The sequence below is a fragment of the Momordica charantia genome, assembly GCF_013281855.1.
Source record: "Momordica charantia cultivar OHB3-1 chromosome 8 unlocalized genomic scaffold, Mcharantia_2.0 BLBB01000008.1, whole genome shotgun sequence".
NCBI classification, from domain to species: Eukaryota; Viridiplantae; Streptophyta; class Magnoliopsida; order Cucurbitales; family Cucurbitaceae; genus Momordica; species Momordica charantia.
This window is the reverse complement of record NW_028275166.1, coordinates 29,156,600-29,183,742: the sequence shown is the minus strand read 5'-3', so window position 1 is coordinate 29,183,742 and position 27,143 is coordinate 29,156,600. Positions and strand designations below refer to the sequence as shown.

Below are 27,143 nucleotides of genomic sequence, written 5' to 3'. Positions count from 1 at the left end.
GATCCTAGTGGGCGTAACGAGGAGGATATGGACATGGATGAGGATCCGAAGACAGGGAAAGAGCCGAAGACAGGGGACGAGCCGAAGATGGACGAGGATCCGAAGAATTGTGAAGAACCCGCCGACGTCACCGAGAGTGACGTGGAGATGGATCACGCTCCTACCATTGTTGGAGCTACCCAGGAGGTCCCAAGTGGCCACCCTAGTCCGGTCGACGTAATTGAGGTATTTCTGTAACGATACTAACTTTTTTACGTTAACCTAACTTTATTTACTTAAAGCAAATGTTCGTCCATTTTTAGGATCTTACTTTAGGTAAGTGCGCCAGTGACGGGGAGGCAAGTAAGGGGCAGATGGTTAACGTACCGACACCGCAACCCGTAGCGCCACCGAGAAAGCAAACTGATAGGACAGAAAGTCGACCCCTACCCTTATCACATGGAGGAACTCCACACCTGACCGTTGTTAACGTAACTCCAACGTCCAATTCCAACTCCAACGTCATTAAGTCTTGTATTGAACTTCTTTTATACTTGTTACAGGTTGAACCTGAGTTTATTGAAGGCCCACTTGGCCAGGGTCTTCGGAAGAGAAAATATCCGTAGAAGTTGCGGGCCATATACACGTCCACCGGCCAACGTGGTATCAAAGTTCAAGCGTACGACCCTACATGCCCCATCCCACCGCTCCTGGACGAGGGGTTCCAGAAATGGATGGACGACCCATCAACCAACGACATTTCCCGTTCAACGTCCGTCGGGATCAAATACAAGAGTTGGTTTGGCCTGCTCCTGGATCCTGAGTTTCAACTCGACGACGAGGTTAGTGAAGTTTAGAAGCAGCAAAGTTGTTTTTAATTATAGACTTATACTTTTTATAATGTCACATGCAGTATATCGACTCGCTCATGATGTTAACGGCGAGGAAGGTTGAGAAGTGTAAACATCTATTGCGCGTGCGGTTCGCAATAGGCGACGTACTTCTATCCGTAAGTTCGGCTTACCTTTCACCCATGTGACGAACGGTATTACTTCGATACGTGAATGACGTTTGTGGGGTTTTTTTTTGCAGAACTTGCTATGACAAACAGACGGACCATATGCAGCTATGAAGCCGGGTGTCCTGCCGTCGAAATGTACGTATGATTGGAGGCAAGAGCGTACCATCTTTCGGTACGTGCTTGGTCGACAATCGGACTACGACACCCCATGGAGCGAGGCCGATATCGTGTACACGCCGATGAATATTGGTGGCAACCACTGGGTCATGATTGGGATTGATCTTGTGGAGGGTGATTTAACCATATGGGACTCACTGCAGTCGATCACCCCGTTGGATGATCTCGAGAAGGCGCTCAAATCAATGTGCACGATAATCCTGGCGATTCTTCATTGGAGCGGGATGCTCGCAGTTCGGCCTAACCTGCCCACGGTGCCGTGGAGGGTCCGAAGACGTACTGTACCTCAGCAAGCCGGGTTCAAAGATTGCGGCATATTTTGTGTTAGATTTTTCGAGTACAATGTAACTGGGTCAAAGATGGACACTTTGACTCAAAGTAACATTTCTTTATTTCATCGTCAATATGCTGTACAAATGTGGGCTCGCAGACCCTTTTTTTAGTTGTAATTATTCTTTGTATCGATTTTTTTTCCACCGACCTAAATATGACCTATTATAATTTGTTTTAGCATACTTATTTTTAGCTGTAGTCACTGATGAACAGTAACATAACATAAAACACGTTTGTAATCATATATGAAAGAATAGCAACCTATTGTTCATGCATGTGCATGGATTCTTACTTGCGGTACAAGCTACCTATTCATATCTGCCAAAATAGAATGTATTAGTCCTTCTAATAAATTTTTGTTTGAGGTACATAAATGTCTACATATTATAACGTAAATAGCCATAATATTGCTACACAGTATTTAGTGGTTCGCGACAAGTTTTACGATTGTGTCCCGATGTACCACATCGACTGCACTTGCGCGGTGGACGGACCTCGCCTGTGGAATGAATCATCACCGTCTGTCGCCGTCCAACCCTAACGACCTTCTTCGGTGGTTGAACATCGATATTCACAAACCCCGGAGAACTCTTCCATGTTGAGGATGAACCCACTAGAAATATTGGTTCTGCATATGCCAACATCCAGCTGTTGACCATGTACGCCTCATCGCATAGTGTGTACGGATTTATGCTACGAGAACTGGCTGCAGCAATAACATGGGAGCACGAGACTTTAAAATAATCGAACTCCCGACAAGTACACGTCTGCGATTGCAAGTCAACGCCCCCATTGAGGTTCCCGTCGCGTACCTCAAAATTAAACTGGTCGATGTTCATAACAATGTGTCTCTGTGCATTATCAGAAGCTTTGGCAATCATTTCCTCTGCGTTGTTAGACGACGTACTCTGACGTGAAGAAGCAAGCGTCCGACGTTCGTAGAACCACCTCTGCAACACACCTCTGATATGATCAAGTAATGCAGTGACTGACAACTTACGTGCATGCCTGAAAAGGGCATTAACGGACTCTGAAATATTGGTGGTCATTTGTGAGTATCTTAGTTTCGTCTGAAAGCAGCGAGCTCATCGTTCCTTTCCTATAGCTTCCAGATATTCCCTCACTCCTGGGTGTGCGCACAGTTGGATCCAGTTCTCATTGAAATATGACTCGCGAAATACCTTCGCAGCCTTAAAAAATAATTCCTCCAACGCGGGCGTTTTAAATTTGGCCAGCAAGTTCATCTTTTGATGATGTATACAAAAGCAATGAAATGCAGTAGGAAATACCTCATCAATCGCATTACAAATGGCGGCATGTCGGTAAGAAATGAAGACCAAATTCTGAACGGTGTCGACAACACTCTTCAATTGAGTCATAAACCATACCCATGGTGCGACGCTCTCACTCCCGACTATTGCAAAAGCAACTGGGTATATTTGGTTATTCGCATCAACAGTAGAAGCAGTTAGTAATACACCTTCGTACTTCCCTTTAAGGTGTGCCCCGTCAATAACCAAAACTGGTCGAATGCAACACATAAAACCTCTTATTGATTGACCCATGGCCGTGAAGACATATTTGAAGTACTTGCTATCATCCAACTCCAATTCAAATATAGTACCTGGATTCATGATTTTCACGGCTTCCCCATAAGCGGGTAGTAGCCCGTACGATGAAGCTGGATCACCTCTGATAAATCGGAGTGCTTCTTCGCTCGAACGCCAGGCCTTGTCGTAACTCATATTTACACCGTACTCCTCACGAATAGCTTGCATGATGTCCTTCGGCCTGTACGTGCGAGAAACATCAGTAAACTTTGATCGTACTAGATGACCGACCACCCAACTCTTCGCCTGACGATGATCCTATTTCATAACGGCACCATTGCACTTAGAGTGGACTGCGATATATTTCTTTATCTTAAACAGGTTGCAATCTCTAATCTTAGTGGCTCTAAGTCGCCACGTGCAAGTTGGATCGATGCATCGCAGCAAGTATAGTTCCGGCGTAGACTTCTTCACTCGAAACTGAAAGTTCTTCCGCAATGCAAGTAAATGCATTTTCATAACTAGTTCCTTCTTCGAGTCGAATACGTCACCCTCCTTAACATCATCGGTCCCAGCGGATTGGACCATGGCTTGCAATCTATCACCTTCTGACTGACCAGTGACTCTATTGCTTGCCATTTCATGGACGGCGTCTACAGGATATTCAACCATTGTATTATGAATTGTTACCTTTTCATGCTTATGTTGCACATCAAGTCGATCACTGACGTACTCATTTCCATATTCCCCTTCGTCGTCTCCTTCTCTCATGTTGGTCATTGGACGATATGATTCATCACTATCTTCATCCACATTTTCACTTCCATTCCACAAGCCAGGCACATCCCAATCATATGTCCTATCATCTCCCAAATTACAAGGAACAACATCTGACCCTAACGGTGTGAGAGATGCTATATCATGACCAATATGACCAAAGTAGGGGGTGGTGGCGGGAAGAAGAGGGGTTCGACGACGAGGACGGAACTGACGGACTTGAAAATAAGGGTCTCGGAAATAAGGGTTTTGCAAATGGGGGGCACAAGTTGAGGGAATATGAACATTGGACACGTGTTGGCCTAAATAATATGGGAAAGAAGGCATGTACGGTTCATTCTGATGTACCTTCTTTGGCACGGTAGATATGTATAGCGGCAATTCAGAGACATCTTCACCAGTCAAGAAGAAAGTCAGGTCATCGTCGTCAGTTATTTCCATTACACAAACCTTCGCCTTAAAATTATATACACGTCTAATTATGATATCTTCCTGTAATGGATTTATACTACTTAGCCTACATACATGTCCTAGAAATTCAGCATAGGTGATTTTACTATCCACAGTCAATCCTCTTGTACGACCACCCACGTAATCCTTTTCAATATCTTTCCATTCTCCACCGAATGATATAAAAACACGAGGCATCCTGTAAATAGACCAAAACACTATAATTAAATACAAATCAATAAATTTACAAACAAACAAGAAAAATTCAAGATTTATATTGCATGGTCTCGGTCCCTATCCCGGTCCCGGTCCCAGTCCCTATCCCGGTCCCAATCCTTATCCCGGTCCCAATCCCTATCTCGATCTACCCCAGTTTATCCCCATCTCGGTCCCGGTCTCGGTCGTATCTGAACATGAAGGACCGGGCTTGAGTTTACCTTCTATCTCGGTCTCAAACCCGGTTCTAAATTTCATCCCGGTACCAATCCGGGTCCAAGATAAATTCTAGACTTCATTTCTGTTTTCCGTAAAATAACGTTTTTTTTAGAAAAATGCTAAAATTTCGTATCATTACAAGTTTGAAGAAGTACAATATTCTAAAATGATGAAATGGACATACCTATATTGTGAAAACAATGGATTCGAGATAACGGATTATGTGGGGACCGATCGATTGGATAATGTGGGCCAACAATCACGTGGAGAAAATCTTGAGTATTGGAAAAAAAACGTGACTTGCGTGTGTGTGGTGATTTGGAGTTGAAAAAACAAAGTGAGAATTGTTAAGTTGGTGGTTGGTGGGTTGGTTGGAAATTTATTATATCATAAATGCATTTATTATGAAATGAGGGCAATTTAGTCAATTTACATGATAAAATAAGGAGAGGGGTCAGAAATCTGAGGTGAAGGGGTCATGAATAAATAAAAATCAAAATGGGGTCAAAAATCCAGAGTGGTTATTGAAAAGGGTCAAAAATCCCAATTTCCCGTGCGGCACAACGGCGCACAATAATTTTCCAGCGCACATGGCTTTGAGCATTGACCTTGAGCAATGGGTAAGGCCAACTTCCCTTATTTTTCTGGGTTTTAGTCTGCCGAATTTGACCCCTAACATATATATTTATCGATAGGTTAAATTTTGCGTTAGTTTAAGTTGATAAATTTATATAAATAAAAAAGATGTAAAAGATGGTAATTATCCAAATGTATTCATTCTATAAAATTTACTTTTTTGCTTTAAAATACTGGAACCCATATACATTTAACCAATATACCAGTAATTATTATTAAGATATATAAATTAAAAATGGAAAAATGGTTGATTTGGGATTTCATTTTAAATCCATAAATTTAATTTATGTGCCTTTCCACCCTCTAAAAAAAACTTCCCTACTTTTTAGTTATTTATTCATCTTTTTCATTCGTCTTTTTTTCTCTCGCTTTTCATCATTGTTTCCGGGAGGTCGTCTCATCGTCTTCTTAGTGTTCTCTGTTTTTTGTCGTTACCGTCGTCGGCAGCCCGATTCCAATTCACTCGCTTTTCACCATTCTTTCTAGTAGCCAATTTTCTGCCGTTTACTTTTTAAATATTCTAGGTTTGTTTTTTATTTTTGATTTTGGGTGTTCAACTTTTGGGTATTTAAAAAGTATTCGATGGTAATGTCATATATATTTGATTATATACGTTATTTGCTTTGTTTGTTAATTGTAGATGGATATAGCCGTATATACTTTATTGCTAGATATAGATTATATCTCCATAAAATTATATGTCATAATGACTATATTTTATATTTTCATATAAATGAAAAGGTAGTCGGATATTGTTTATATCTCCATATAAATATATATATCTCCGATATAAGTGTATATTGTAACGTCTATAGTATTGAAATTGAGTAAAAAATTGGAATGAAATGAAAAAATATTTTGTAATAAATTTTATTTTTTAGTAGAATTAACTTATGAGTAAATTTGGTGATTAGGAGAATAATTAAATATTTTATAATAAGTTTAATTGTGTAGTAGAATATATTAAATAATAAATCAAGGGATTATGAGAATAATTGATTTAATATTTACAAAATCAAATTTAAAACATTAATCTTTTACATTCAAATAAAAGATTAATTATAATAAATACAAGTGTCTGAGAAAATTTATTATTTAGAAAATATTTTAAATAAAAAAATCTAACACAGTAAAATCGATAAAACATATAAACATTTGACGTTTGTGAAAAAAAAATTTAAAAACAGGTCATGAATTTAAAAAACACAAATTTTGGTCCAAAACCCGGTCCTTTTTTTTAATGTCGGTCCAAACTCCGAAGTCCAAATCCCGACGGTTGGTATTCTCTGCTCTCTCTTTCCAACTAATTATTACTTTTTTCTTCTTCTCCATTTTCTCTCTCCAATAATTATTTTTTATTTTTCCGTATTCTTATTTTTTTCCTCGCCTTTTCTATTTCCAAATAACGATTTTTTCTTTTCTTTTCCTCGGACTTTTTATTCTTCCCTCCCTCCATTTTCTTTCTCATATAAATAATGGTTCTCTCTACCATTAATATTTTTTCTCTCCAATTAATATTTTTTCTCCTTTTATTTGTTGGATTAAAATCTTTTTCTTTTTCTCTCTCAATTTCTCTCTCATTAATTTTTTCCTTTATTTTCCTAATCCCAATTTTGTTAATGTATTTGAGGGCAAGATAGAATAAGTGATTTTTAAAAAAGAAGAGATTTAATTTAATTTGATTTTAAACTTCCATAAAATCAAAATTTTAATTTATCAAATGTTATCCATAAAAAAATAATTTTGACAATAATAAAAATAATTTTAATCATGTTAAAATTACTCTCAAACATACTCAAAATCTTCTAGAACCATAAGACTTGAGTGCTGATTTGATTTTTTTTCTTGAACAAATAATCGAATTCAATATGCTATGAATCGAAAATTTTGACTTTCTCATAATTAATCCTATTTTGTAGTGAATTAATTTTATTTGTTATTTTATCTCTTGGTTTTTTACATTTATTAATTACAAAAATATCAAATACTATGTCTACATTAATATTTTGCCTGCTATATAGTATATAGGTGTTATAGTCTAATAGACAATTGTCTCCTAAGATGAGATACTTCATCCCAAACACTGGTATTTCATCCTAAATAGCAGCTACAATTGACCATGATACTTTTATTTTAGGGTGCGTTTGGTGGGGGATCAGAAAATAAAAATTTGAAAATAAATGATTTAATGAAAAACATAATTGTATTCTTTCTGTATTTTCAGATATTTATTTGATATCTGATTTAGAGTAATTGAATTTCAATTTAAAAAATTGTTAAACGTGTGTAGTATGAAAGGAAAAATCCTTCGCTCATCGTCATCATAGCGAGACACTGAAATCGGTGGGAAGAGATAGATTTTTGGTAAGAGAAAAGTGAATTTGGGTAGAAGCAAGAGAGGGGATGTTGGGTAGTGAGTAAAGTAGAGGAAGATAATTTAAATGGAGTTTTATATATTGACTGTTATGTTAAATATTTCCAAATCAATTTAAATTATAATACCTTGTTTTCAAATTACCTTTAGTTAATATCAATTAATTAATGTAATTTATTTTGTATTTGAATAATTATACTTAATGTGATTCAATCGTGTACATCTGTTTTAAATATCAAAGTATTTTCAATTTTTTCCAAAATAGCTTCCAATCAATAATCATTATTTACGATGAAATTCTCCATGACATTTTACTTTTATTGACTGATTTTTTTTTCTCGGGTCTTTTTTTTTATAGTATCATAAAATAATCCTCCAAAATAATATTTCCATATTTTAGTTTTTTTTAAGTACTCCACGTTTTAATTATATTATTCCCTTGTCCTTGACCATTATATAATATATTTTTCAAATAAATATATGCCCCTTCATTTTTCATTGCAAAATACTATTATATAATATATAAAAAGATAATATATACTCCAATGTGTTATATAATATATGGTATATACATGATGAGATTAGTACACTAATGGACTATTTAGAGACTATAATTCAAGGTAAAAAATTGGTTATTTGGAATGTTATATTTTAAATCCCTTATTTTATTTTATGCCTGATTAGACTTTCAAAAAACAAAAGTTATCAAATCCCAAAATCTTCCATTATTGCAAATTTTCGATCTATTCATTTGTCGTGGGTTGTCAACGGATTTTGCAAAGGAAACCACACTGCCACAGTTCGCCAGATTTGAGTGGTGCGAAAGTTAGGTGTGAATTCTTCTACAAGTACTAAGAGCACTACACTATATAATATGAGATTGATACTTCAATAGTTAAAGATTATATCCAGATATATTTTATATCTATTATTAAATACCAAATTGCAATATAGAATAATCCAGTTGGGTTGCTTTTTGTCGCTGCTAAAAACTTTTGATGTTATACTTCCTACTATCATTAAATTGGTGGTATATTTTTCAACTATTTTAAATTTGAAATCATGGTAAAAATCTACCTATTAATTAATTTATAAATGGAGATCATGATAATATTTTTTAATTAATACAGGCTATCCATTTACTAATATCAATTAATGAAAAAATTGGCACGAGTCTCACAATAATTTAAAATTATGTGTGCAAACTTAAGGATTTAAATCTTTTAGATTAAAAAAAACAATAAATGAGGGTAAATCGATATTATAAAAAAACCGTATAAAATTGGAAAAATTTAGACATTTATGAAAATAAGTTATTGGGCCTTCCCTGCGCAGCTTAGGTGGAGGGCGAAGAATGCTCCCATTCGCCTCTCACCCATCGAGTAGGAACGAAAGTCGGCCGTAGCTCAACGGATAAAAGTTACTCTAGGGATAATATATTCCCCAAGAGCTCACATCGACGGGAAGGTTTGACACGTCGACTGTTCGCCCATGTAAAATTGGAAAACTTTAGACATTTATGAAAATAAGTTTATAAAACAGCCCTTCGAAGATATTAGCTCATACATTATTGGTCTCTCCTACGAAAGTTGAACTTTGGTTGAAGATTATGTCAATTATCATTGAATTAACGAGATTCTTGAATCTTCCTAACTAGAAGCAATGATTCGTCAGTGATAGATAAAACCTCCGGCTATGTACTAATGGTTGAATTACCCTATAAAACGGAAAATAAGACCTCCTATTCGAAATATGGAAAAGAAGAGCGATGTGGCTTTTAGTTCCTAAAATCATGGGATTTCAAATAGGAATTGCCAAACGTTGATTTTTTATTTTTTTTTTTCGATTTTGGATGGCTAGGATCCGTGATTTGAATTTCTTTAATTATTTATTAAATATACACTTCAATTTACAATTTCATAATTTTATTATGGACTTCATCCTAAACTGATTTTATTTTATTGGACAAAAGTGTAAAATTTAAATAATTAATCCACTTTTTTAATTAGAATAATACTTAACCCTTAAATTGTGGTGTTGATTCAAATTTAGATCTTTGTGGAAAATCAAATATCAATTTAAAATATAATTTTATTTTAAAAAATCTTCAATTTATTTTTTTTGAAATTTGTTTTCCGCGTATTTTAAATTCTAAATCTTCATTTGAAGTTAACAAAAACTCAAAAGTAGCATAATAATTGGTTTTTTTAACACTTTCAAAAAGGAATGAAAATTTAATATGTATCAACCCAAAAAATTTGACTTTGTAGATTTTATTTCAATTTCTGTTGAACTTGGAACTTTTGTTTGATTGACACACATTATCAAAACTACTATATTTTTCAAATCCAGATTTTAAATCTTGTTCAACTGTGTTTAGTAATATATTTATAAACTAGTTGGAAGTTACCAACTAAATATTTGATTCAATCTCAAATAATATTAGTTAATTTATTAACATATTTGTAATTTTGCATAATTGTTATTTTACAATAGGATATAATTTACAATACAATACATGTTACATGTTTTAAGTTTTTTTTTTTGAAATAAATGAGCTTATAACAGAAATAGTATATTTACAAAAGTTTTCACCAATATAGTTCTTTCTTCTAAAGTTTCAAAATCAAAATTTGAAAACATTAAAAACTTTGTTTTCAAAATTCCCTCTATTTGAATCAGAAACAATTTTAAAAAATAGATATGCTAAATAGATATTCATTTAGATATTCATTTGACTCCATGAATTTGAACGGAACACCACATGCCCTTAATTTTTTGAATCATAACCATAAACCAACCAACCTTGTTTACTAAAACTAAAATTTATAATTGAGATTATACATTAACAAAATAGTGGGGTAACTTAATATTATTAGTTAATTAAAACAATAATAACATTTTATTTATCACTATTTTATTTATAATCATATTAACAATTTATTTAATATTAACAAATAATAATAAATTACAAAATATTAATTTTATTAGAAAAACACCATTAATATAAAATACTATTAAAGTCTATAAATATTTAATAATAATAAATTATATTTTAACAATGTATATTAATTAATAATAAAAAGTAAAATGGCAATATTTTATAAATAAATTACATAAATAAATAAATTGTAAAATTGTAAAACACAATTAAGTGTAGTGATTCTTGGGTCCCACAAATGGACTCCCATCCCGGAGAGAGATAGAGATTATATAAATAAATAAAAAAAAAATATATATATATATATAAATAATTTTTACTTAATTACTTCCAAAAATATATATTTTTAAAAAAATTAATCCCAAATAAAAAAATTGCGTTAACGAACTCGGCCCCACCTGATTCTCCGTTCTTCTTCCAAGGAAAATCAATCGTCCAGAGTTTCGTCTGCAGAGATACCTGTAGAGTAAGGCCGTACTCTGAAACCACACTCCCAAAATTCCTTCCTCTCCTCTCCGTACTCTGTTCATGGCGGCAATGGAGATGGACCCCTCGTTTCTTCACCACCAGATTCTCCACTTCATTCCCCTCTGAAACCTTCCGCACATCATCTTCTTTCTTACGCCATTGCCGTCGCAGAGTTCACCAACATTTCTAAGCAGCGACGACGCGCAGGTTTTATTCTTGCATGCGCCTTTTTCCTTCTTTGTTTTCCCCTTTTTCAGTTTTGTGAGCGAGTTTGCTGAGAATGTTTTGCGAGTAGTCACTTGCTTGGGATCATCAGGGGACAGGTTTTCTCGGCCAACTTTGTCACTCTTTCTGGTAGCGGTGGCGGTGGCGGCAATGTCTCACGTAGAGAGAGCTTCCAAGGCTTTGACTGCAACCAGATCATTAGGACTTTCTGATGACCAAGTAAAACCAATTTTGAAGGATCTTCTCAAGTTGTATGATGGAAACTGGAAACTCATTGAAGAAGACAACTATCGCACTCTCGTGGATTCTTATTTCGAGCAGAAGGAAAACGAGGTTTCTTTTTTATCTAACTTATAGCTACATTCTGCTTTTACTGCATTAAGCTTTGTAGATGTACTAATTTCATGCTTGATTGATACCAAAAGATCAGATGGCAGATGGCTAGTTTAAGCTTGTTAAATCTGATATCTTCTCCCGTTGGGTATTCAAAAGTCCCCTTAATCTCTGTTTTTTTTTTTTTTGATATCCGTGAGTGTCCGGGCCCCTTTATCTCTTACACCAATTTCTAAAGTTTTTGAGATGCACTACTAGTATTCATTTGATATAAACATAGACACCAAATTTAAGTGAAGCATAGAGTCGAGGTTTGATTCGTAAATATGAACTTGTTTAATCAACGACTTTACAAAGCTTGAGTAAGTTGCTCTGGGCCACTCATCAATGCTGAAACAAGTACTTCTCCAGTTTTTTCTATGCCATACCGTCTCAAAATATTATAGTGCTTTACTTCACACTGTTATTGTGGCAAATGCTGGTTATACTATTTGCGATGAGTGCATGGCCTGTCGAATTTGTTGGCCAGCTCTACTGCAGATTAGATTTCATAGAGAACATGTTAATATGAACAACAGTTTTCTGTCTCTCTTTCTTGTATATTTTAACCCTTCAATAATGTGAGAGACTTTTTTTAATGTGTTCTGAACAGGGGTTAGGAGGAAAGAGGAGCTGTCTTATGGATAAGAAAAAGTCCTCAGTACAACTTAAGAGACCTCATGAAGGAGAACAACAGAATCGGGCATCATCCACTGTTGGTAGCTCAGGCCATAAATTGGCTGTAAGGAAGGGTAAAATTTCTGCAGTAGATGCTGGACAGGGGAATACCAACTTGTCTCAACAATGTTTAAATATTAGATCCAGTGAAAACTTGTCATCTATGAAACCCGTTTCAGTAGTTTATCCAGGTATTTTTTTAATTTTTACTATTGAATGTGCCAATATAATGTTTAAGGAAATTGTGTAAGTAGCTGACTACTGTCATAAATATAGTTAATATCCTTACCAAGTTTGCTTTTTATGATAAACCTATGATTGTGCTCTTAGATGAATCACACATCACGATAGCACAGCTTATTGATTGGTTTCACGTTTTGAACTTTGACTTGGTGTTTAATTAATTGATATAATTAGTGAGGTACGCTGGAAGTCATCATGGCTACTTGCTTGGAAAATTGGTTGGAGATATTGACATGAATATTGAGGATGAAACATGTTACTTAGCTTCTCCATGGAACTTTGCCTAAAACCTGTGTGATTAACCATTTTTTTCCATTAATACCTTTTGACAATCTCCATTTGCTTCTGAGTTTTGCAGTATAAATGTTCAATTTGTGTTCATTTCTTTTAGCTTCTGGTGATTAGAAAAGGTCTTTAGGCTTCATTGCAGTTCTGTCAGTGGTCTTCTTTTGGTTTGGTTTTTCTTCTTTGCAGTTAGCTTTTTGGTTTGGCGATTCTTAGGGTATTGCTCCTTTTGGTCTTGAATTGGAGCTCTTTGGAGGTTTTGAAAATGTCCCATTTTCATTGAACTCAAGGTTCTTGGTTTCCCTTTCGGAGAGGGGAGTTCATTTTGTTTGCTTATTTGGTTGTTTAGCTTCTTCGTAGGGTGCCTCAGCTTGTAGCTTTCCTTGGCATGTTTCTTTAGCATCTGGGATGTTATTAGGTTTAGGTTGTATTCGTGATGGTTTTATTTTTATTTTTTGGTATTTGTATTGGTTATTATTTGTTTTTGTGTTTCGGCTGAGTGTGTTTGATGTATTTTGGTTTTTGGTTGGGAGGTTTTTGTATTTTACCATTGTAAGCTATTTGTAACTTCTGTCAAAAATTTTCATTTTACCAATAATTTTTTGTTTCCTTCTAAAGAATAAGAAAATAAACAGCTCAACTGGAAATGGAGCTGCTGAGTCTTTGTCTTTGGTAGATAGAATCTAGAACAAGAACACCATGACATTTAAATTTAAGCCAAGTGTCACAATCGCACTTTAACGGGACTCGAGAAGCGATCGTGCGGCACTTGCTTTCACCCTCTAGCAAGTCAGCCAATGCGGAAACGAATAGCCGGTGGCACAAAGGCTATATGTCGCAACCTCCACCCCCGTTCTCGGGAAAACGGTTTTGGAAAACGGGGTTAGAGAAAAAGGTTTTGGAAAACGTTTGTAAGCATTTTGGAAGTTGTTGTAAGCTTGAATGCAAGAGAATAGATTAGCGGCAAGACAAGAATACAACGCAATGTAGGGAGGAGACTAGGTGTACCCCCCTAAGGTAGATTATAAAGCATTTTGCCTTTGGCAGGCGTGAACATGCAAAGTGGCGATGAGTCACTCGCCACCAAAAGTACAAGGAAAACTAAATAACAAGCAAAACTAAATACATGGCATGAAAGCATGTGGAAAGAGGTTGTTATGGGCATGCGGCCACGGGCAACAGGCCCTGGACAAGCATGACCATGACATTCTCCCCCACTTAAATGGTTGACGTCCCCGTCAACTGTCGCTGCTCGAACTCTTCAATTGCTGCTGCAGCTGTCTTCAGGTCTTCAGTACGCTCCCAACTTATCTCTTCATCTGGGAGCCCTTTCCACTTGACTAGGAATTCCTGGACGTCCCTTCGTGGTCTTCCTACTCGGCGTGTTCTTTCGGCGAGGATTGACTCAACTTCTTTGTCAACCTTGTTTGTCAACGTGACTGCTGGACGGGTTACCTCGTTTCGTGTAGGGTCGACAGTGTCGGGATGGTAAGGCTTCAAGTTGCTCACGTGGATTACTGGATGGACTTTCATCCACAGGGGTAGTTGAACCTTATAGGATGTCTTGCCCACCTTCTGAAGGACGTTGACGGGTCCTTCGTATTTTCGCACAAGGCGTTGGTCTTTGTTACCTTGGAACCGAAGCTGTTCAGGTCTCAGCTTCACAAGGACTTGATCTCCTGCCTGGAATTCTAATGGTCTTCGCTTTTTGTCTGCCCACTTTTTCATGTGTTTAGACGCCTTCTCTAGGTATGCTCGGGCGACTTCGGTGGATTGACGCCATTCCTTCGTGAAGTTGTAGGCTTGAGGGCTCTTGCCCACATAAGGATGATCGACAACATGAGGTAACACCGGTTGTCGCCCGCATACGATTTCGAACGGGGTTCTGCCCGTGGTGGTTCTCTTTTGGCAATTGAAACAGAATTGGGCTACATCGAGCATCTGGATCCAGTTCTTTTGCCGAGCATCAATAAAGTGACGGAGGTACTCTTCTAGCATGCTGTTGAAGCGTTCCGTCTGTCCGTCGGTCTGTGGGTGATAACTCGAAGAGATGTTCAAATTGGATCCCAATAGGCGGAAAAGTTCTGTCCAGAATGTCTCTGTGAAGCGTCCGTCTCTGTCGCTCACGATGCTCTCAGGAACACCCCATAATTTCACCACATTCCTGAAAATAACTGTGCAGTCATTTCGGCCGAACACATCTTCGGAGTTGGAATAAAGGTAGCATACTTAGAGAACCGATCAACTATCACGAGGATCGCTTCTGTCTCTCCGACTTTAGGTAGGTGGGTGATGAAGTCGAGAGACCCACTCTCCCACGGTCGTGATGGGATTGGCAAGGGTTCCAGTAAACCTGCAATTTTGTTTCGCTCGACCTTGTCTTGTTGGCAGATGAGACACGTTTTGGTATACTGCATCACGTCGTCTCTCAAACTCGGCCAGTAGTAGCCTTTCTTTAACAGGGCGTAAGTTCTCTGCCATCCAGCATGGCCTGCCCACATCGTATCGTGACATTCTCCAAGTAGGAGCTTTCTTAGGTTCCCAGAACGGGGAACATACAAACGGTTACCTTTGGTGAAGAGGAGGTCATTCTCCACCCAAAACTGTCTAGTCTTCCCTTCGTTGGCTAACTGAATTATCGCTTGGGCAGTTGGGTCGTTCTGTAAGTTCTCTCTGATGGCTTCACGAATGGATCCAGTGAGCTTGCTCGCTTTTAGGTGAGCTAACATGCACAGGGCCGCATGTTCGCTCTTTCTGTTAAGGGCATCTGCCGCCTGATTTGCTCGACCGGGCTTATGTTCGAACTGAAAATCGAACTCGGCAAGGTACTCTTGCCACCTAGCTTGCTTGGACGACAACTTCGGTTGGTTGAAGAAGTGACAGACTGAGCTGTTGTCGGTCTTGACAACGAACTTGGCCCCTAGGAGATATTGCCTCCAGGCCCTCAAGCAATGGACTACTGCTAACATCTCTTTCTCAGAGGCGGCATACCTCCTTTCAGCATCATTCAACTTCCGACTCTCGTATGCAATGGGGTGACCGTCTTGGAGAAGCATTCCTCCTAGGGCGAAGTCTGACGCATCGGTTTCGACTTCAAACGGTCGTGTGACGTTTGCAATTCCCAACACCGGCCCCTCCATCATTGCCTTTTTCAAACTCTCAAATGCGGCGTGACATTCTGGGGTCCAGTTCCACTTCTGGTTCTTTTTCAGTAAATCCGTTAAGGGCCCGGTCCGTTTCGAGAATCCTTCCACGAATCGCCTATAGTAATTGGCTAATCCGAGGAATGAACGTAGTTCTGTGATGGACGTCGGGATTTTCCACTCTTGAATGGCTTTGACCTTTCCATCCTCCATGCCTATTCGACCACATTCTATCACATGACCCAAGAAACTGATGCGTTCTTGGGCAAACGAGCACTTTTCCTGTTTAACATACAACTGGTTCCGTTTGAGCTTCTCGAAAACAAGCTGTAAATGTACCTGGTGTTCTTCCATGGTTGGACTGTAGACGACTATATCATCTAGATAAACCACCACAAATTTGTCGAGGTATTCGTGAAACACCTGGTTCATTAAGGTACAGAAGGTGGCGGGAGCATTCGTAAGGCCGAAGGGCATGACAAGAAATTCAAAGGCCCCATACCGAGTGACGCAGGTCGTCTTCGGTTCATCTCCTTCTGCGATGCGTACCTGATAGTATCCAGATCGCAGGTCCAGCTTAGAGAAGTACTTTGCCCCATGAAGCTGATCGAACAGGTCTGTGATGATGGGCAAAGGGTACTTGTTGCGGACTGTGAGTTTGTTTAATGCTCGATAGTCGATGCATAGACGGAGACTTCCGTCTTTCTTCTTCTGAAAAAGGACTGGGGCCCCGTAGGGAGCCTTAGCTGGGTGGATGAATCCAGCATTTAGTAGTTCATCAAGTTGTTTCCTCAGTTCGGCTAGCTGGGGAGGAGCCATCCGATAGGCGTTCTTGGCGGGCGGTTTTGCCCCCGGTAACAATTCAATCTCATGGTCTATCCCCCGTCTTGGAGGTAGATTTTTGGGCAGGTTGTCTGGCATTACATCGGCATACGCCTCCAAGACTCGCTGGATTTCTCTGGGAACTGGCTCTTCAGAATTTCTGCCTTCCGCAACAGGAATGGCCATGAAGGTCGGCTCGTCACGGGCAAGACCTTTCTTTAGCTGGAGTGCTGATATCATCTTCACTCCACTTGGTTGTTTGATGCTTGTCTGAACAACTGTGGGATCGGACCCCGTTACAACCAGGCACTTAGCAAGGGGCATGGGGATGACTTTGTGTTCCAGCAGAAATTCCATCCCCAATACTATGTCGAAGTCGTCCATCCGCACTATCACAAAGTCGACCAGTCCACTCCATGTCCCTAGCTTTACTGAGACTCTCTTTGCAACTCCCATGATGGGGAGGGCGGCCGAGTTGACCGCTTTCATCTTTCCTGGGTCTTTATCCCATCGCAAGTTCTGCCGACGTGCTTCGGTTTCTGTCATGAAATTGTGGGTGGCACCAGAATCTACCATAGTGCTTTTTGCGACTTTCTGATTGACCCATGCTTCCACATACATCAGACCACGTTCCAGGGGTTCCTTCACTTCTTCGGCTTTCTTCTGAAGCGCCGATAAGAATTTGAGTGCTCCCATACGAGGGTTGTCATCGGCGTCTTCGGGAGGAGTATCTGTTTCGGGGCCTTCCAGTTCGATCGCTCGGTTGTTCGTCAGTGTGGCTTGGAAGGCCCGGAGAGCAGCTCGATTCGGACACTCGTATACTCTGTGCGGTCCCTTACAAATGAAGTAGGATGGTCTTGTTCGATTGTTATTGTTTGGTGGGTTCGACCCTCTCCATGTATTTCCCCCTCTCGGCTGGAAGGGTCTGCGGTCTCCTCCTCCATTTCTGTCAGCTCCCCCATTTTTAGGGGACCCCGATCTAGCAGGTTTGTTTCCACTACTGGAAGAACCTTGGGTCTTCCTCTGCTCTTGTGACATGTCGTTGCTAAGATCGAACAGCCGTTCGGCTGTTGCGTAAGCAGTAGGGATATCTTGTACCTTCTGTTCATATAGTTTAGCTCGGGCCCATGGTTTCAAGCCCTCCACGAAGGCGAATACCTTGTCTTTCTCGGACATATCGCGGATATCCAACATCAACCCTGAAAACTGCTTCACGCAGTTTACGACGAGCAAGAATCTCTACATTCTCCGGGAAAAATTGGGATCTGAGTTCCTGCTTTAGTTTTTCCCACGTGTCGATGGTACATTTGCCCTCTTGTACATCTACGTATCTCGCTTTCCACCACAACTTCGCATCGTCAGCAAGATGCATTGTGGCTAGTGTGACTTTCGATTCCTCTGTCACCGTGCTTGTCGCCTTGAAGTACTGCTCAAGGTCGAAGATGAAGTTCTCAAGAGCTTTAGCATCTCGCGCCCCACAGAAGGGCTTGGGTTTGGGAACTTTCACCTTGTTGAACTGAATCGGTCCCCCAGCTGGGGCCTGGTTTCCCACTGCTCTCATGGTGAGATTTACTTTGGTGCCTAATTCGGCAATCTCCGCCCTCATTTCGTCGATGGTGGCTTTGGAGTCGTCGGTCAGCTCACTGACCATCTGCACAATAGTCTTTTGGGAGATGTCTATTTCTTCGACACGCTCCTCCATGTGGGCGATTGAGCTGGATGAGCTTTCGCCACGCTCAAGGTTATCAGTACGCTTAACCTTGTCTTCAAGGGTCTCAACCCGAAGCATTAACTCACGTATAGCAAGCCCGTCTATGCGGGCATTCACGACGTCAATTCCGTCAGCTTTGGTGGAGATCTCATCCAGCCGAGATTCCACATATCTAAGGTTGTCAGGGATTTCCCTCAAGAACAACAGCTGTTCTTCGATCTCGACGAGTCTGTCGACGTGGGACTTGCCCAACTGCTTTGTCGCGGACATGATTACTGTTTTCCAACCCGAAGAGCCAACTAGGCTCTGATACCAACTGTCACAATCGCACTTTAACGGGACTCGAGAAGCGATCGTGCGGCACTTGCTTTCACCCTCTAGCAAGTCAGCCAATGCGGAAACGAATAGCCGGTGGCACAAAGGCTATATGTCGCAACCTCCACCCCCGTTCTTGGGAAAACGGTTTTGGAAAACGGGGTTAGAGAAAAAGGTTTTGGAAAACGTTTGTAAGCATTTTGGAAGTTGTTGTAAGCATGAATGCAAGAGAATAGATTAGCGGCAAGACAAGAATACAACGCAATGTAGGGAGGAGACTAGGTGTACCCCCCTAAGGTAGATTATAAAACATTTTGCCTTTGGCAGGCGTGAACATGCAAAGTGGCGAGGAGTCACTCGCCACCAAAAGTACAAGGAAAACTAAATAACAAGCAAAACTAAATACATGGCATGAAAGCATGTGGAAAGAGGTTGTTATGGGCATGCGGCCACGAGCAACAGGCCCTGGACAAGCATGACCATGACACCAAGCAGGTCGTTTGATACCTCTTCCTTGCCTTTGGGAGAAGTTAAACTTTGTTAAAGTATAGATATTAGTATATTTTATATTTTTGTATTAATATTAATTTGTCCTTTACCTTCTTCTTATAGGATTAGGTCAACCTTGTATATTTGTCTATATATATAAACTTTAATAATGAGAATACATCACATTGGATTCTCTCCAACCTTAGTCTCTACAAACTTGATAAACTCACTTATTCTTTCCATCATCTACAACTGCTGGCAGACCATAATCTGAAACGTTGACGAAGTATTGAGTTACCTGTAATTGGTTATTTCTTGTAATCAATTATTTAGACAGATGACCTACAGTTTCTTTTAAAGATACTATTAACTTCTATGATAACCTTCATTTTTGCTGAATTAGATAAGAAGGCATTAACAAATGGTAACATGGAATACAATTCATATCAGAAGTGCTCAAGTTCTTCTGAGTACGCGAGGCAATTGAATACTGCATTTCTTCAAGATCAATGCACCAGTTCCAATCGCAAGTGTTCAACTTCTTCTGAGCATATAAGGCCAATTGTTCGTGATCAACATACCAGAAATAATAAAAATCATTCCTTGCATCATATGTATGACTTGACAAAGGGTGAAGAGAAAGTCAAAATATCTTGGGTTAATGAAATTGGAAAGGAATCTCTCCCCAAGTTCAATTACATACCAAACAATATAATTTTTCAAAATGCCAATGTCAACATTTCACTGGCTCGGATTTCAGAGGATGAATGCTGTTCAAGTTGTTCAGGTGATTGCCTTTTATCATCTTATCCATGTGCTTGTGCTCGTGAAACTGGTGGGGAATTTGCTTACACACGACAAGGCCTGCTGAAAGAAGAATTTATAAATCACTGCATGTCTATGAGATGCGAGCCCAAGAAGCAGCATCTTTTTTATTGTCAAGATTGCCCAATTGAGAGGTTAAAGAATGTCTACAAGCCTGAGCGATGCAAGGGTCATTTACTCAGGAAGTTCATCAAAGAATGCTGGAGAAAATGTGGATGTGACATGCAGTGTGGAAATCGAGTTGTACAACGAGGTATTTCTTGCAAATTGCAGGTCAGATTTTCTTTATATCTTCCTATGATGGTGCTGTTCTGAAATTACATTTCGCCAACTTGTATGGTTTACTATGTATTGGATATTATTTACTTGGTTTATGAGAAACCCATTCAAATTGATGATAAGTTCAAAGTGATCTGTTCATCATTATTGACCACATCTAAGAAAGTACTCATAAAAAAAGCTCTGACAATCTTTAACAAAAGAGTACCAGTACTCGAAACCAACATAGGTGAGTAGGTAGAGAACCTAGGGCACGAAATAACTCTTTCTAATTGCATGAGTTTACATGGACTGCTTTTCACTCTTCTCCCGTGATGCTAATTCACTATTGATTATTTTTGGTCTTGTAAGGTGGTCCTTTCTAATAAGAAAGTACTCCTGCAAGAGTAAGTTTTTTATTAAGATCATCTTGCTATAAGAATAATTTGAATAGGTTAGTTGCTTCAACCTTCAATAGATAGTGTTTGGTCTGTTTATTTGAGTATTAAGACAAAGAAATGAGAGTGGAAACTTTTTAACTAATCCTTTTCTTTTAACTGTTTAATTAGTTTTTCCCAACTTTGGCCTTTGCATTTCTGTACATATTTCTTTTGAAAAATATTTGCCTATACACTGGTTAGAAGGAGCTCCAACCAACCAGTGTGTTGGCAATAGTTTTCCATTCCTTTGGCAACTCTTTTAAACTGGCTCATGAATTTTAATGATGTCGTCTAACAATATAAAGGAGATGTATACTTGTTTGACTTGCTTACTTTAAACCAGATTCCCTGTTATGACTTTATTATAGGTAAGATACGTACTTGACTTTCATGTTTCAGGTATTCTTCACTTGTGAAGGAAAAGGATGGGGTCTCAGAACACTAAAGAACTTGCCAAAAGGGTCTTTTGTATGTGAGTACGTTGGTGAAATATTGACAAATACAGAGTTGTATGATCGAAATATGCAAAGCACCGGCAACGAGAGGCATACATATCCAGTAACTCTAGATGCAGACTGGGGCTCGGAGGGGGTTTTAGAGGATGATGAGTTACTTTGCTTGGATGCGACGTATTATGGAAATGTTGCAAGATTTATCAACCACAGGTAACGTAAGAATTGCATACACATTATTTTATTTTGTATAAATTGAGAGAATGGAAGGTTATTCGTGAGTTCAGCCCTGGTGAGATCATAACTAACACAACTATAATAAAAAACATTTCACTGGTGAGATCATAACACACCGATGAGATCAGCCCTGGTGAGATCATAATTAACACACCTATGAGATGATAAGCAACATTTCAATGGCTTGGATTCAAAAGTTTCCCAGAATTGGCACATTTTAAGGTTTGGCGATCAGAGGATACGACAAATTTCTTGCCAATTGTGCAGTGTTCCCACTATCTGAGTGCTTTGACTAATGCATACAGCTCCTATTTGTAATTGCTTCACTTTGTGCTAGCTTCGTTGAGTTTTTCCCTAAACAAGCCCAGGGGTGTCCATCTTGAGACTATATTGCACTTCATAATTATCCAGGAGAGCCCAAATTGGAGTAGAAGTTAGCTCTTCCTTAAGCACATCAAAACCTCTTTGCTTTTCTTTATTCCCCTGGTATATTCCGTTCCTTAGGCTAGATAATCTGTTAATGGAGTTGTGATTGTGCTAAGTATCCAATGAACTTCATGTAAAATGTAGAAAGAAACAAATTAACATAGAAGTTAGCGGTATTAGGCAATTCCATTGATTGAAGAATGTTATTTTTACTGACATAGTTTTTTCAATCGAACTTGTTTTGAGGACATTATATTACAACTTATTAATCCCTTTGGCTTTAACTCACTTTCCTAACTTAAATGTTTGTTTTTCTTCTTTAGATGTTTCGATGCAAATTTGATCGACATTCCCGTTGAAGTGGAGACTCCTGATCGACACTACTATCATGTATGAATATTAACGAACTTATACATGTTCTTGTCTAGTAAAATGTTGCTGTCCATGGGAAAAAGTAGAAACTTTCTCTGCTTCTTGTACTGGAAAAGGGAAGCATCTTGTATTATTTAAAGAAGTTAATCTACTTTCATTTCATGTCCTTTATATGCAGCTTGCTTTTTTCACTAGCAGGGAAGTGAAAGCTTTGGAAGAGCTTACATGGGTAGGTATGCTTGACTAACAAACTAAATTCTATCATGATTTCTTTTTCTATTATTATCTGGAAATGAAATTTGATGCGAAATATTGAATTCTATCGAGTGTGCTCTATCTTGTGCTGATTTTAAAATGTGCAATTATCAATGTTGAAGTTAAAGCCACTTGATGTCCTACTTGATAACAATTTCTCTTATCTCATTATAATTAATATGCTTGAACCATATGGTTTGTGACAAATTTGGAGGGCTCAGTTTTCCCAGGTAAAGGTCTCAAAGGTCAAGTCTAATTCCTTATAGAAAACATGGACATGATGTAGATATAGTGACATATTTTAAAAAGAAATCTGGGACATGAACATGGCAAGGGCATACCTATTAAGGGAAAATTTAAAGTTACCCATATACTTGAGTGATTGAATCAATTTTAACGTTAAATTTGTAATTTTATCAATTTAAACCCTAAACTTAAATGGGACGAGAGCGGTACTAAGTTGGGTGACCACTAGGGAAGTCCTCGTGTTGCACCCCTTTTAAAAAAGAAACAATCCTCAACTTAAATGTTGCAATTTAAACCCTAAGCTTAAATCAGTGATGCAATTAATACCCTAAATTAGTTAAACTTTTATTTTTTTTTTCTACAGATTTGTAATTAGCTATAGGCGTTCTTATAATTAGATGAAACTATAAAATTTTTAGAGGCTGGAGATTTGGAGGAGTTTGATCTATTTTAGGTTTCATGTTTCTCTTTGGGCCTCATTTTAGGTCTTATTTTGTTAGATTGAAGCTACTTTTTGGTTTAGCTGGGCTCCCTTTTTGTGAGGGATGCCTTTTTGTATGCCCATTGTATTCTTTCTCTTTTATCTCAATTAAAACTTAATACCTTTTCAAAAAACTATATCTAGATAGATGAAACTATTTTGTATTGGTTTTTCTACTTGTGTTGGATGCTTTTAATTGGTTGGGTTTGGGCATTTTGTTACTAAGTTTAAGCAATTTTTATCTTCTTGATTTTGTGGCTTGACTCAACTATTTTCTTATTGGATTTTGACATTTCTTTGACATGATTTTGAGTGCTTTTTAGTTTAATTTTGTATGGTTTAGTTGTTGGTTTTTTAGAAATTTTCGGTTGTTGGTTCAGTTGTTGGATTTGGACATTTCTTTGACATGATTTTGAATGTTTTGTTAGTTTAATTTTTTATGGTTTAGTTGTTGGTTTATGAGAAAATTTCAAATTTTAGCTCGGAGGATATATTAATTGCAAAAGTTATTTAAGTTAAAGGTTTAAATTGATGAAATAAAAATGTTTAAGGTAAAAATTGAATCACTCATCTAAGTTCACGAGTAAAAGTTGAACTTTTCCCTAAAATATATACATTCGAAATAGAAAACAAAAGTTTAACTTTAAACACTCTTTACTTATGTGTCTATAATTTTTTTGTCACATGTTCATAGTATTGATCTAAGAAGCACAAACACTTCATTTTGGGTAACGTGTCCGTGTCGGACACTCCGACACTTATCGAACACTTGTTAACTTAATAGATGTATGTCACACACTAATGGTACATAGTGAATATTGATTCGACACTTGTTAGGCACATATCGACACTTGTTAAGCATAAAAAATAGATATAAATAGTAATATAGGACAAAATAATAAATTGTGAGAGTAAAATACGTCAAACTCATTTTTTTAAACAAAAAAATCATAAGTTTATTGACTTGAATTTCCTTAAAATAATAATCGTATATTTTAATAAATGTCTCATTGCTAGATTTGTAGAAAATCACATATCATCGTGTCCGTACCTGTGTCCATATCCGTGCTTCTTAGGTGTTGACACAAGTTAATTGTCCTTAACATTATTCGATATGTGCCTAGCTAACCAATGTTAAATTTGTATTCAATTTGTTTAATTAGTGTCTTGTGTCTATTGTGCTAATAAATGTCCGATAGGTGACCAAAAAATGTTGGAGTGCCCGATAAAGTACACAAACTGAAGTCTGAAGTGTCCATTCTTCAAATGTTCTGATTTAAAAAAACTTACTCTCCATATCCAAAATATATATACTTTATGCTGCTACGAAAAGATGTATTTAATAAATGTACCACTCAGAAAATACAAACTATGCTGTAGTCTTAGTTAGAAAAGTGCAATTAGATTTGAATATTCGAACAATTATCTCGAACGATGTAATCCTGGCAGAGTTACGTTTTACTTTGTTATACTGTAGGTGCCGATTTATATTCATAAAAAAGGAATTGATAGTGGACATAATTCATAAATATAACATTTATAAGTGCACTTAAAGTTGTACATGTATGAGAATCTACAGGATTATGCAATTGACTTTGATGATGAAGATCATCCTGTGAAAGCATTTCAATGCTGTTGTGGAAGTGCATCTTGTCGAGGTGCGAAGAAACGAAAGGAAGCACAGTTAAAGGTTTGTCGCATTCTTTTTATCAATAACTCTTAAGTTTTTGGTGCTGTAGAATCTTGTTTGTTGTTCCATGTAATTAGGAGAGATATCTTCAATGATATTTGATAATTCATTATTTTTGAAGGCATTGGGATGAAAAGAAATTAGAAAATGCATGAAAAATGAGAAATACATGTCTTAACCAGTTGAGCTATGTTTAGGTTGACGTTTTTAGAAGATGTTTTGGTATTGAGTGAGACTATTGAGGATTAAATGAGCGGGTAAATGAATTAATGGGACGATTGCGATAGTTTTCCTGTCCCTTCATAAATGTTTGCTGCCTGCAAATATACACTAAATTCTCCCCGTATGCCCCATTCTGTTTCATCTCCAAACATATCTCACCTATTACATTCGATTTGTCATGTTGCTCTCATATATTTCTTAAATGATATAATTAAGTGTTGGTTTTCGGTAAAATATTATAATTGAAGTTTGTCCCACGTCGGAAAGAAAGATACGAGGAGGGGTGCTTCAAGTAATATAAAATGAGCTCATGACTTTTGATTTTATTCATTCTAATTGAAATACTTTTTAAGCTTTATATACTAGCTAGTTAACTAAACGGTATTTGTTTTGAGAGAGTGTTTTGTGTAATTGAGATCGGGGAGAGAAATATGTATGGTTGTAATAATTTTTTACATAGTGAATTTTCGTTAGTGGATCATGGTTTTTTCTCCGGTTTGGAGTTTTCCATGTTAATTTTGTGTTCTCTTATTTTGTTGTTCTCTTTAAATTTCTCAGTTATTTTATACCTATTATTATTAATAGTAAGTAGAAGTAGAGAGGTTTTTGCCTATCATTAAGACGTTACGTAAACGTTAAACCAACGAGATTAACAACATGAACTTATTAGATTCAAATGTGAAAGTTAGAGGCTCTATTAGAATTTTTTTAAGTGCATGGATTAGATGGATACATCTAATGTTCTCAAGTATAAATAGAATCTCTTTTTAAAATAGAGACTCGATCGACAAATTTGGAAGCTTAGAACCAAACTTATATTTGTGTTTATTTAGGTGATGGCGTGCAACAAATGAGACCCACCACATATTTTGCAAGGATCTGTCTGCACATCTGTTGCGAGCATCGGTATATCAATATTTTATTACACAACTTTGAAACTTGGTACATTTTTCTTTACTTCTTAGAACTCTCTACTTTTGCTTTTCTATGATATATAATATAGTGGAATATGTTTCTTCTTTTTTTCTCAGATTTTCACAATTTCCTCTATTTTCAGTGTTCTTACTGTTCCCTTTTGAAAAATATTAGTTGTTTTACATTTTCATTATTTATTCCTCTTCCATGTTTTGTAAAGAGGATTCTTAGTGTTTATTTTGGGGGAAATTTCTGTTGAGGTCCCAATTTTATCTTTTGTATCTGAATCTGAATCTGAATCCAATTTCCCTCAACAACTTCTCATTTTTCTTCCTAATTCTCTGTAGAAAATCTGTTGAGTATTTGAGGTGAACAAGCTTATGAAACCAACCAGATTTTCATGTTAGTTCATCCAAAAATTGCAGAGATTTCCCAAGTTTTGATATTTTAAGACTTCTACCTTGTAGCGATGCTATGTTTTTTTGAAAGCTATTTTTAAAAATGGAATTTTTAATGGGTCGTTAAGGGTGCATTTGGTTGGTATCAGATAATAAGAGATTCAATGAAAATAAGAACTGTATTTCATGTTTTCGAATACGTGCTTGGTAGCAGATTGTAATAGGTGTGTTTAATAATATATTTGTAAAGTATTGGTAGTTACCCACTAAATATTTAGGCTTCGTTTATTTACTTGGATCGTAATGAAAACTTTCACTTCCTTTGATGATATTTACCTCAAACTTTGTAATTTCATCTCCTAAGGGTATAATCCGATTGCTCTTACAACTCTATCAATCTCATTTCATTTCTTATTCTGTGGGTTCCACATATTTATTATAATTACTTTACAACTTAGAGAGAGCGATATGAAAATGTCGAGTTAGACCCGTGTCGAGTTAG

At 37.4% G+C, this 27,143-nt stretch overlaps 4 protein-coding genes across 5 annotated transcripts; 2 read left to right on the top strand and 2 right to left on the bottom strand.

Annotated features, from left to right (window-relative positions):
- Nucleotides 1-1,107: 1,107 nt before the first annotated feature.
- On the top strand, nt 1,108-1,620 carry LOC148209902 (uncharacterized). Its single transcript, XM_088127025.1, has one exon. The coding sequence runs from the start codon at nt 1,108-1,110 to the stop codon at nt 1,618-1,620; it is 513 nt and encodes a 170-aa protein (XP_087983151.1).
- A 300-nt stretch (nt 1,621-1,920) lies between these two features.
- Nucleotides 1,921-2,559, bottom strand: LOC148209901 (uncharacterized). Its single transcript, XM_088127024.1, has one exon. The coding sequence runs from the start codon at nt 2,557-2,559 to the stop codon at nt 1,921-1,923; it is 639 nt and encodes a 212-aa protein (XP_087983150.1).
- Nucleotides 2,560-2,595: 36 nt separating this feature from the next.
- On the bottom strand, nt 2,596-3,288 carry LOC148209900 (uncharacterized). The gene has a single exon (XM_088127021.1). The coding sequence runs from the start codon at nt 3,286-3,288 to the stop codon at nt 2,596-2,598; it is 693 nt and encodes a 230-aa protein (XP_087983147.1).
- A 7,831-nt stretch (nt 3,289-11,119) lies between these two features.
- On the top strand, nt 11,120-26,626 carry SUVR4 (SET-domain containing protein lysine methyltransferase family protein). Of its 2 annotated transcripts, XM_022294123.2 has the most exons (9): nt 11,120-11,348; nt 11,458-11,699; nt 12,352-12,607; nt 19,828-20,522; nt 21,347-21,612; nt 22,386-22,452; nt 22,613-22,663; nt 24,996-25,106; nt 26,162-26,626. In XM_022294123.2, the coding sequence occupies exons 2-9, from the start codon at nt 11,517-11,519 to the stop codon at nt 26,180-26,182; spliced, it is 1,650 nt and encodes a 549-aa protein (XP_022149815.1). In that variant the 5' UTR covers nt 11,120-11,348; nt 11,458-11,516; the 3' UTR covers nt 26,183-26,626. The 2 variants fall into 2 exon arrangements, with proteins under 2 accessions (XP_022149815.1, XP_087983184.1); XM_088127058.1 differs by having other exon boundaries at nt 11,120-11,699.
- The last annotated feature ends 517 nt before the right edge of the window (nt 26,627-27,143 follow it).

What these genes read in the sequence shown, in the direction of transcription:
- LOC148209902 (XM_088127025.1), top strand. Translation starts at nt 1,108, where the DNA reads ATGAAGCCGGGTGTCCTGCCGTCGAAATGTACGTATGATTGGAGGCAA.
- LOC148209901 (XM_088127024.1), bottom strand. Translation starts at nt 2,559, where the DNA reads ATGACCACCAATATTTCAGAGTCCGTTAATGCCCTTTTCAGGCATGCA.
- LOC148209900 (XM_088127021.1), bottom strand. Translation starts at nt 3,288, where the DNA reads ATGCAAGCTATTCGTGAGGAGTACGGTGTAAATATGAGTTACGACAAG.
- SUVR4 (XM_022294123.2), top strand. Translation starts at nt 11,517, where the DNA reads ATGTCTCACGTAGAGAGAGCTTCCAAGGCTTTGACTGCAACCAGATCA. An exon ending in GTATTTCTTGCAAATTGCAG is followed by an intron (nt 20,523 to 21,346) that starts GTCAGATTTTCT and finishes TTCATGTTTCAG; the next exon opens with GTATTCTTCACTTGTGAAGG. An exon ending in CTGATCGACACTACTATCAT is followed by an intron (nt 22,453 to 22,612) that starts GTATGAATATTA and finishes CTTTATATGCAG; the next exon opens with CTTGCTTTTTTCACTAGCAG.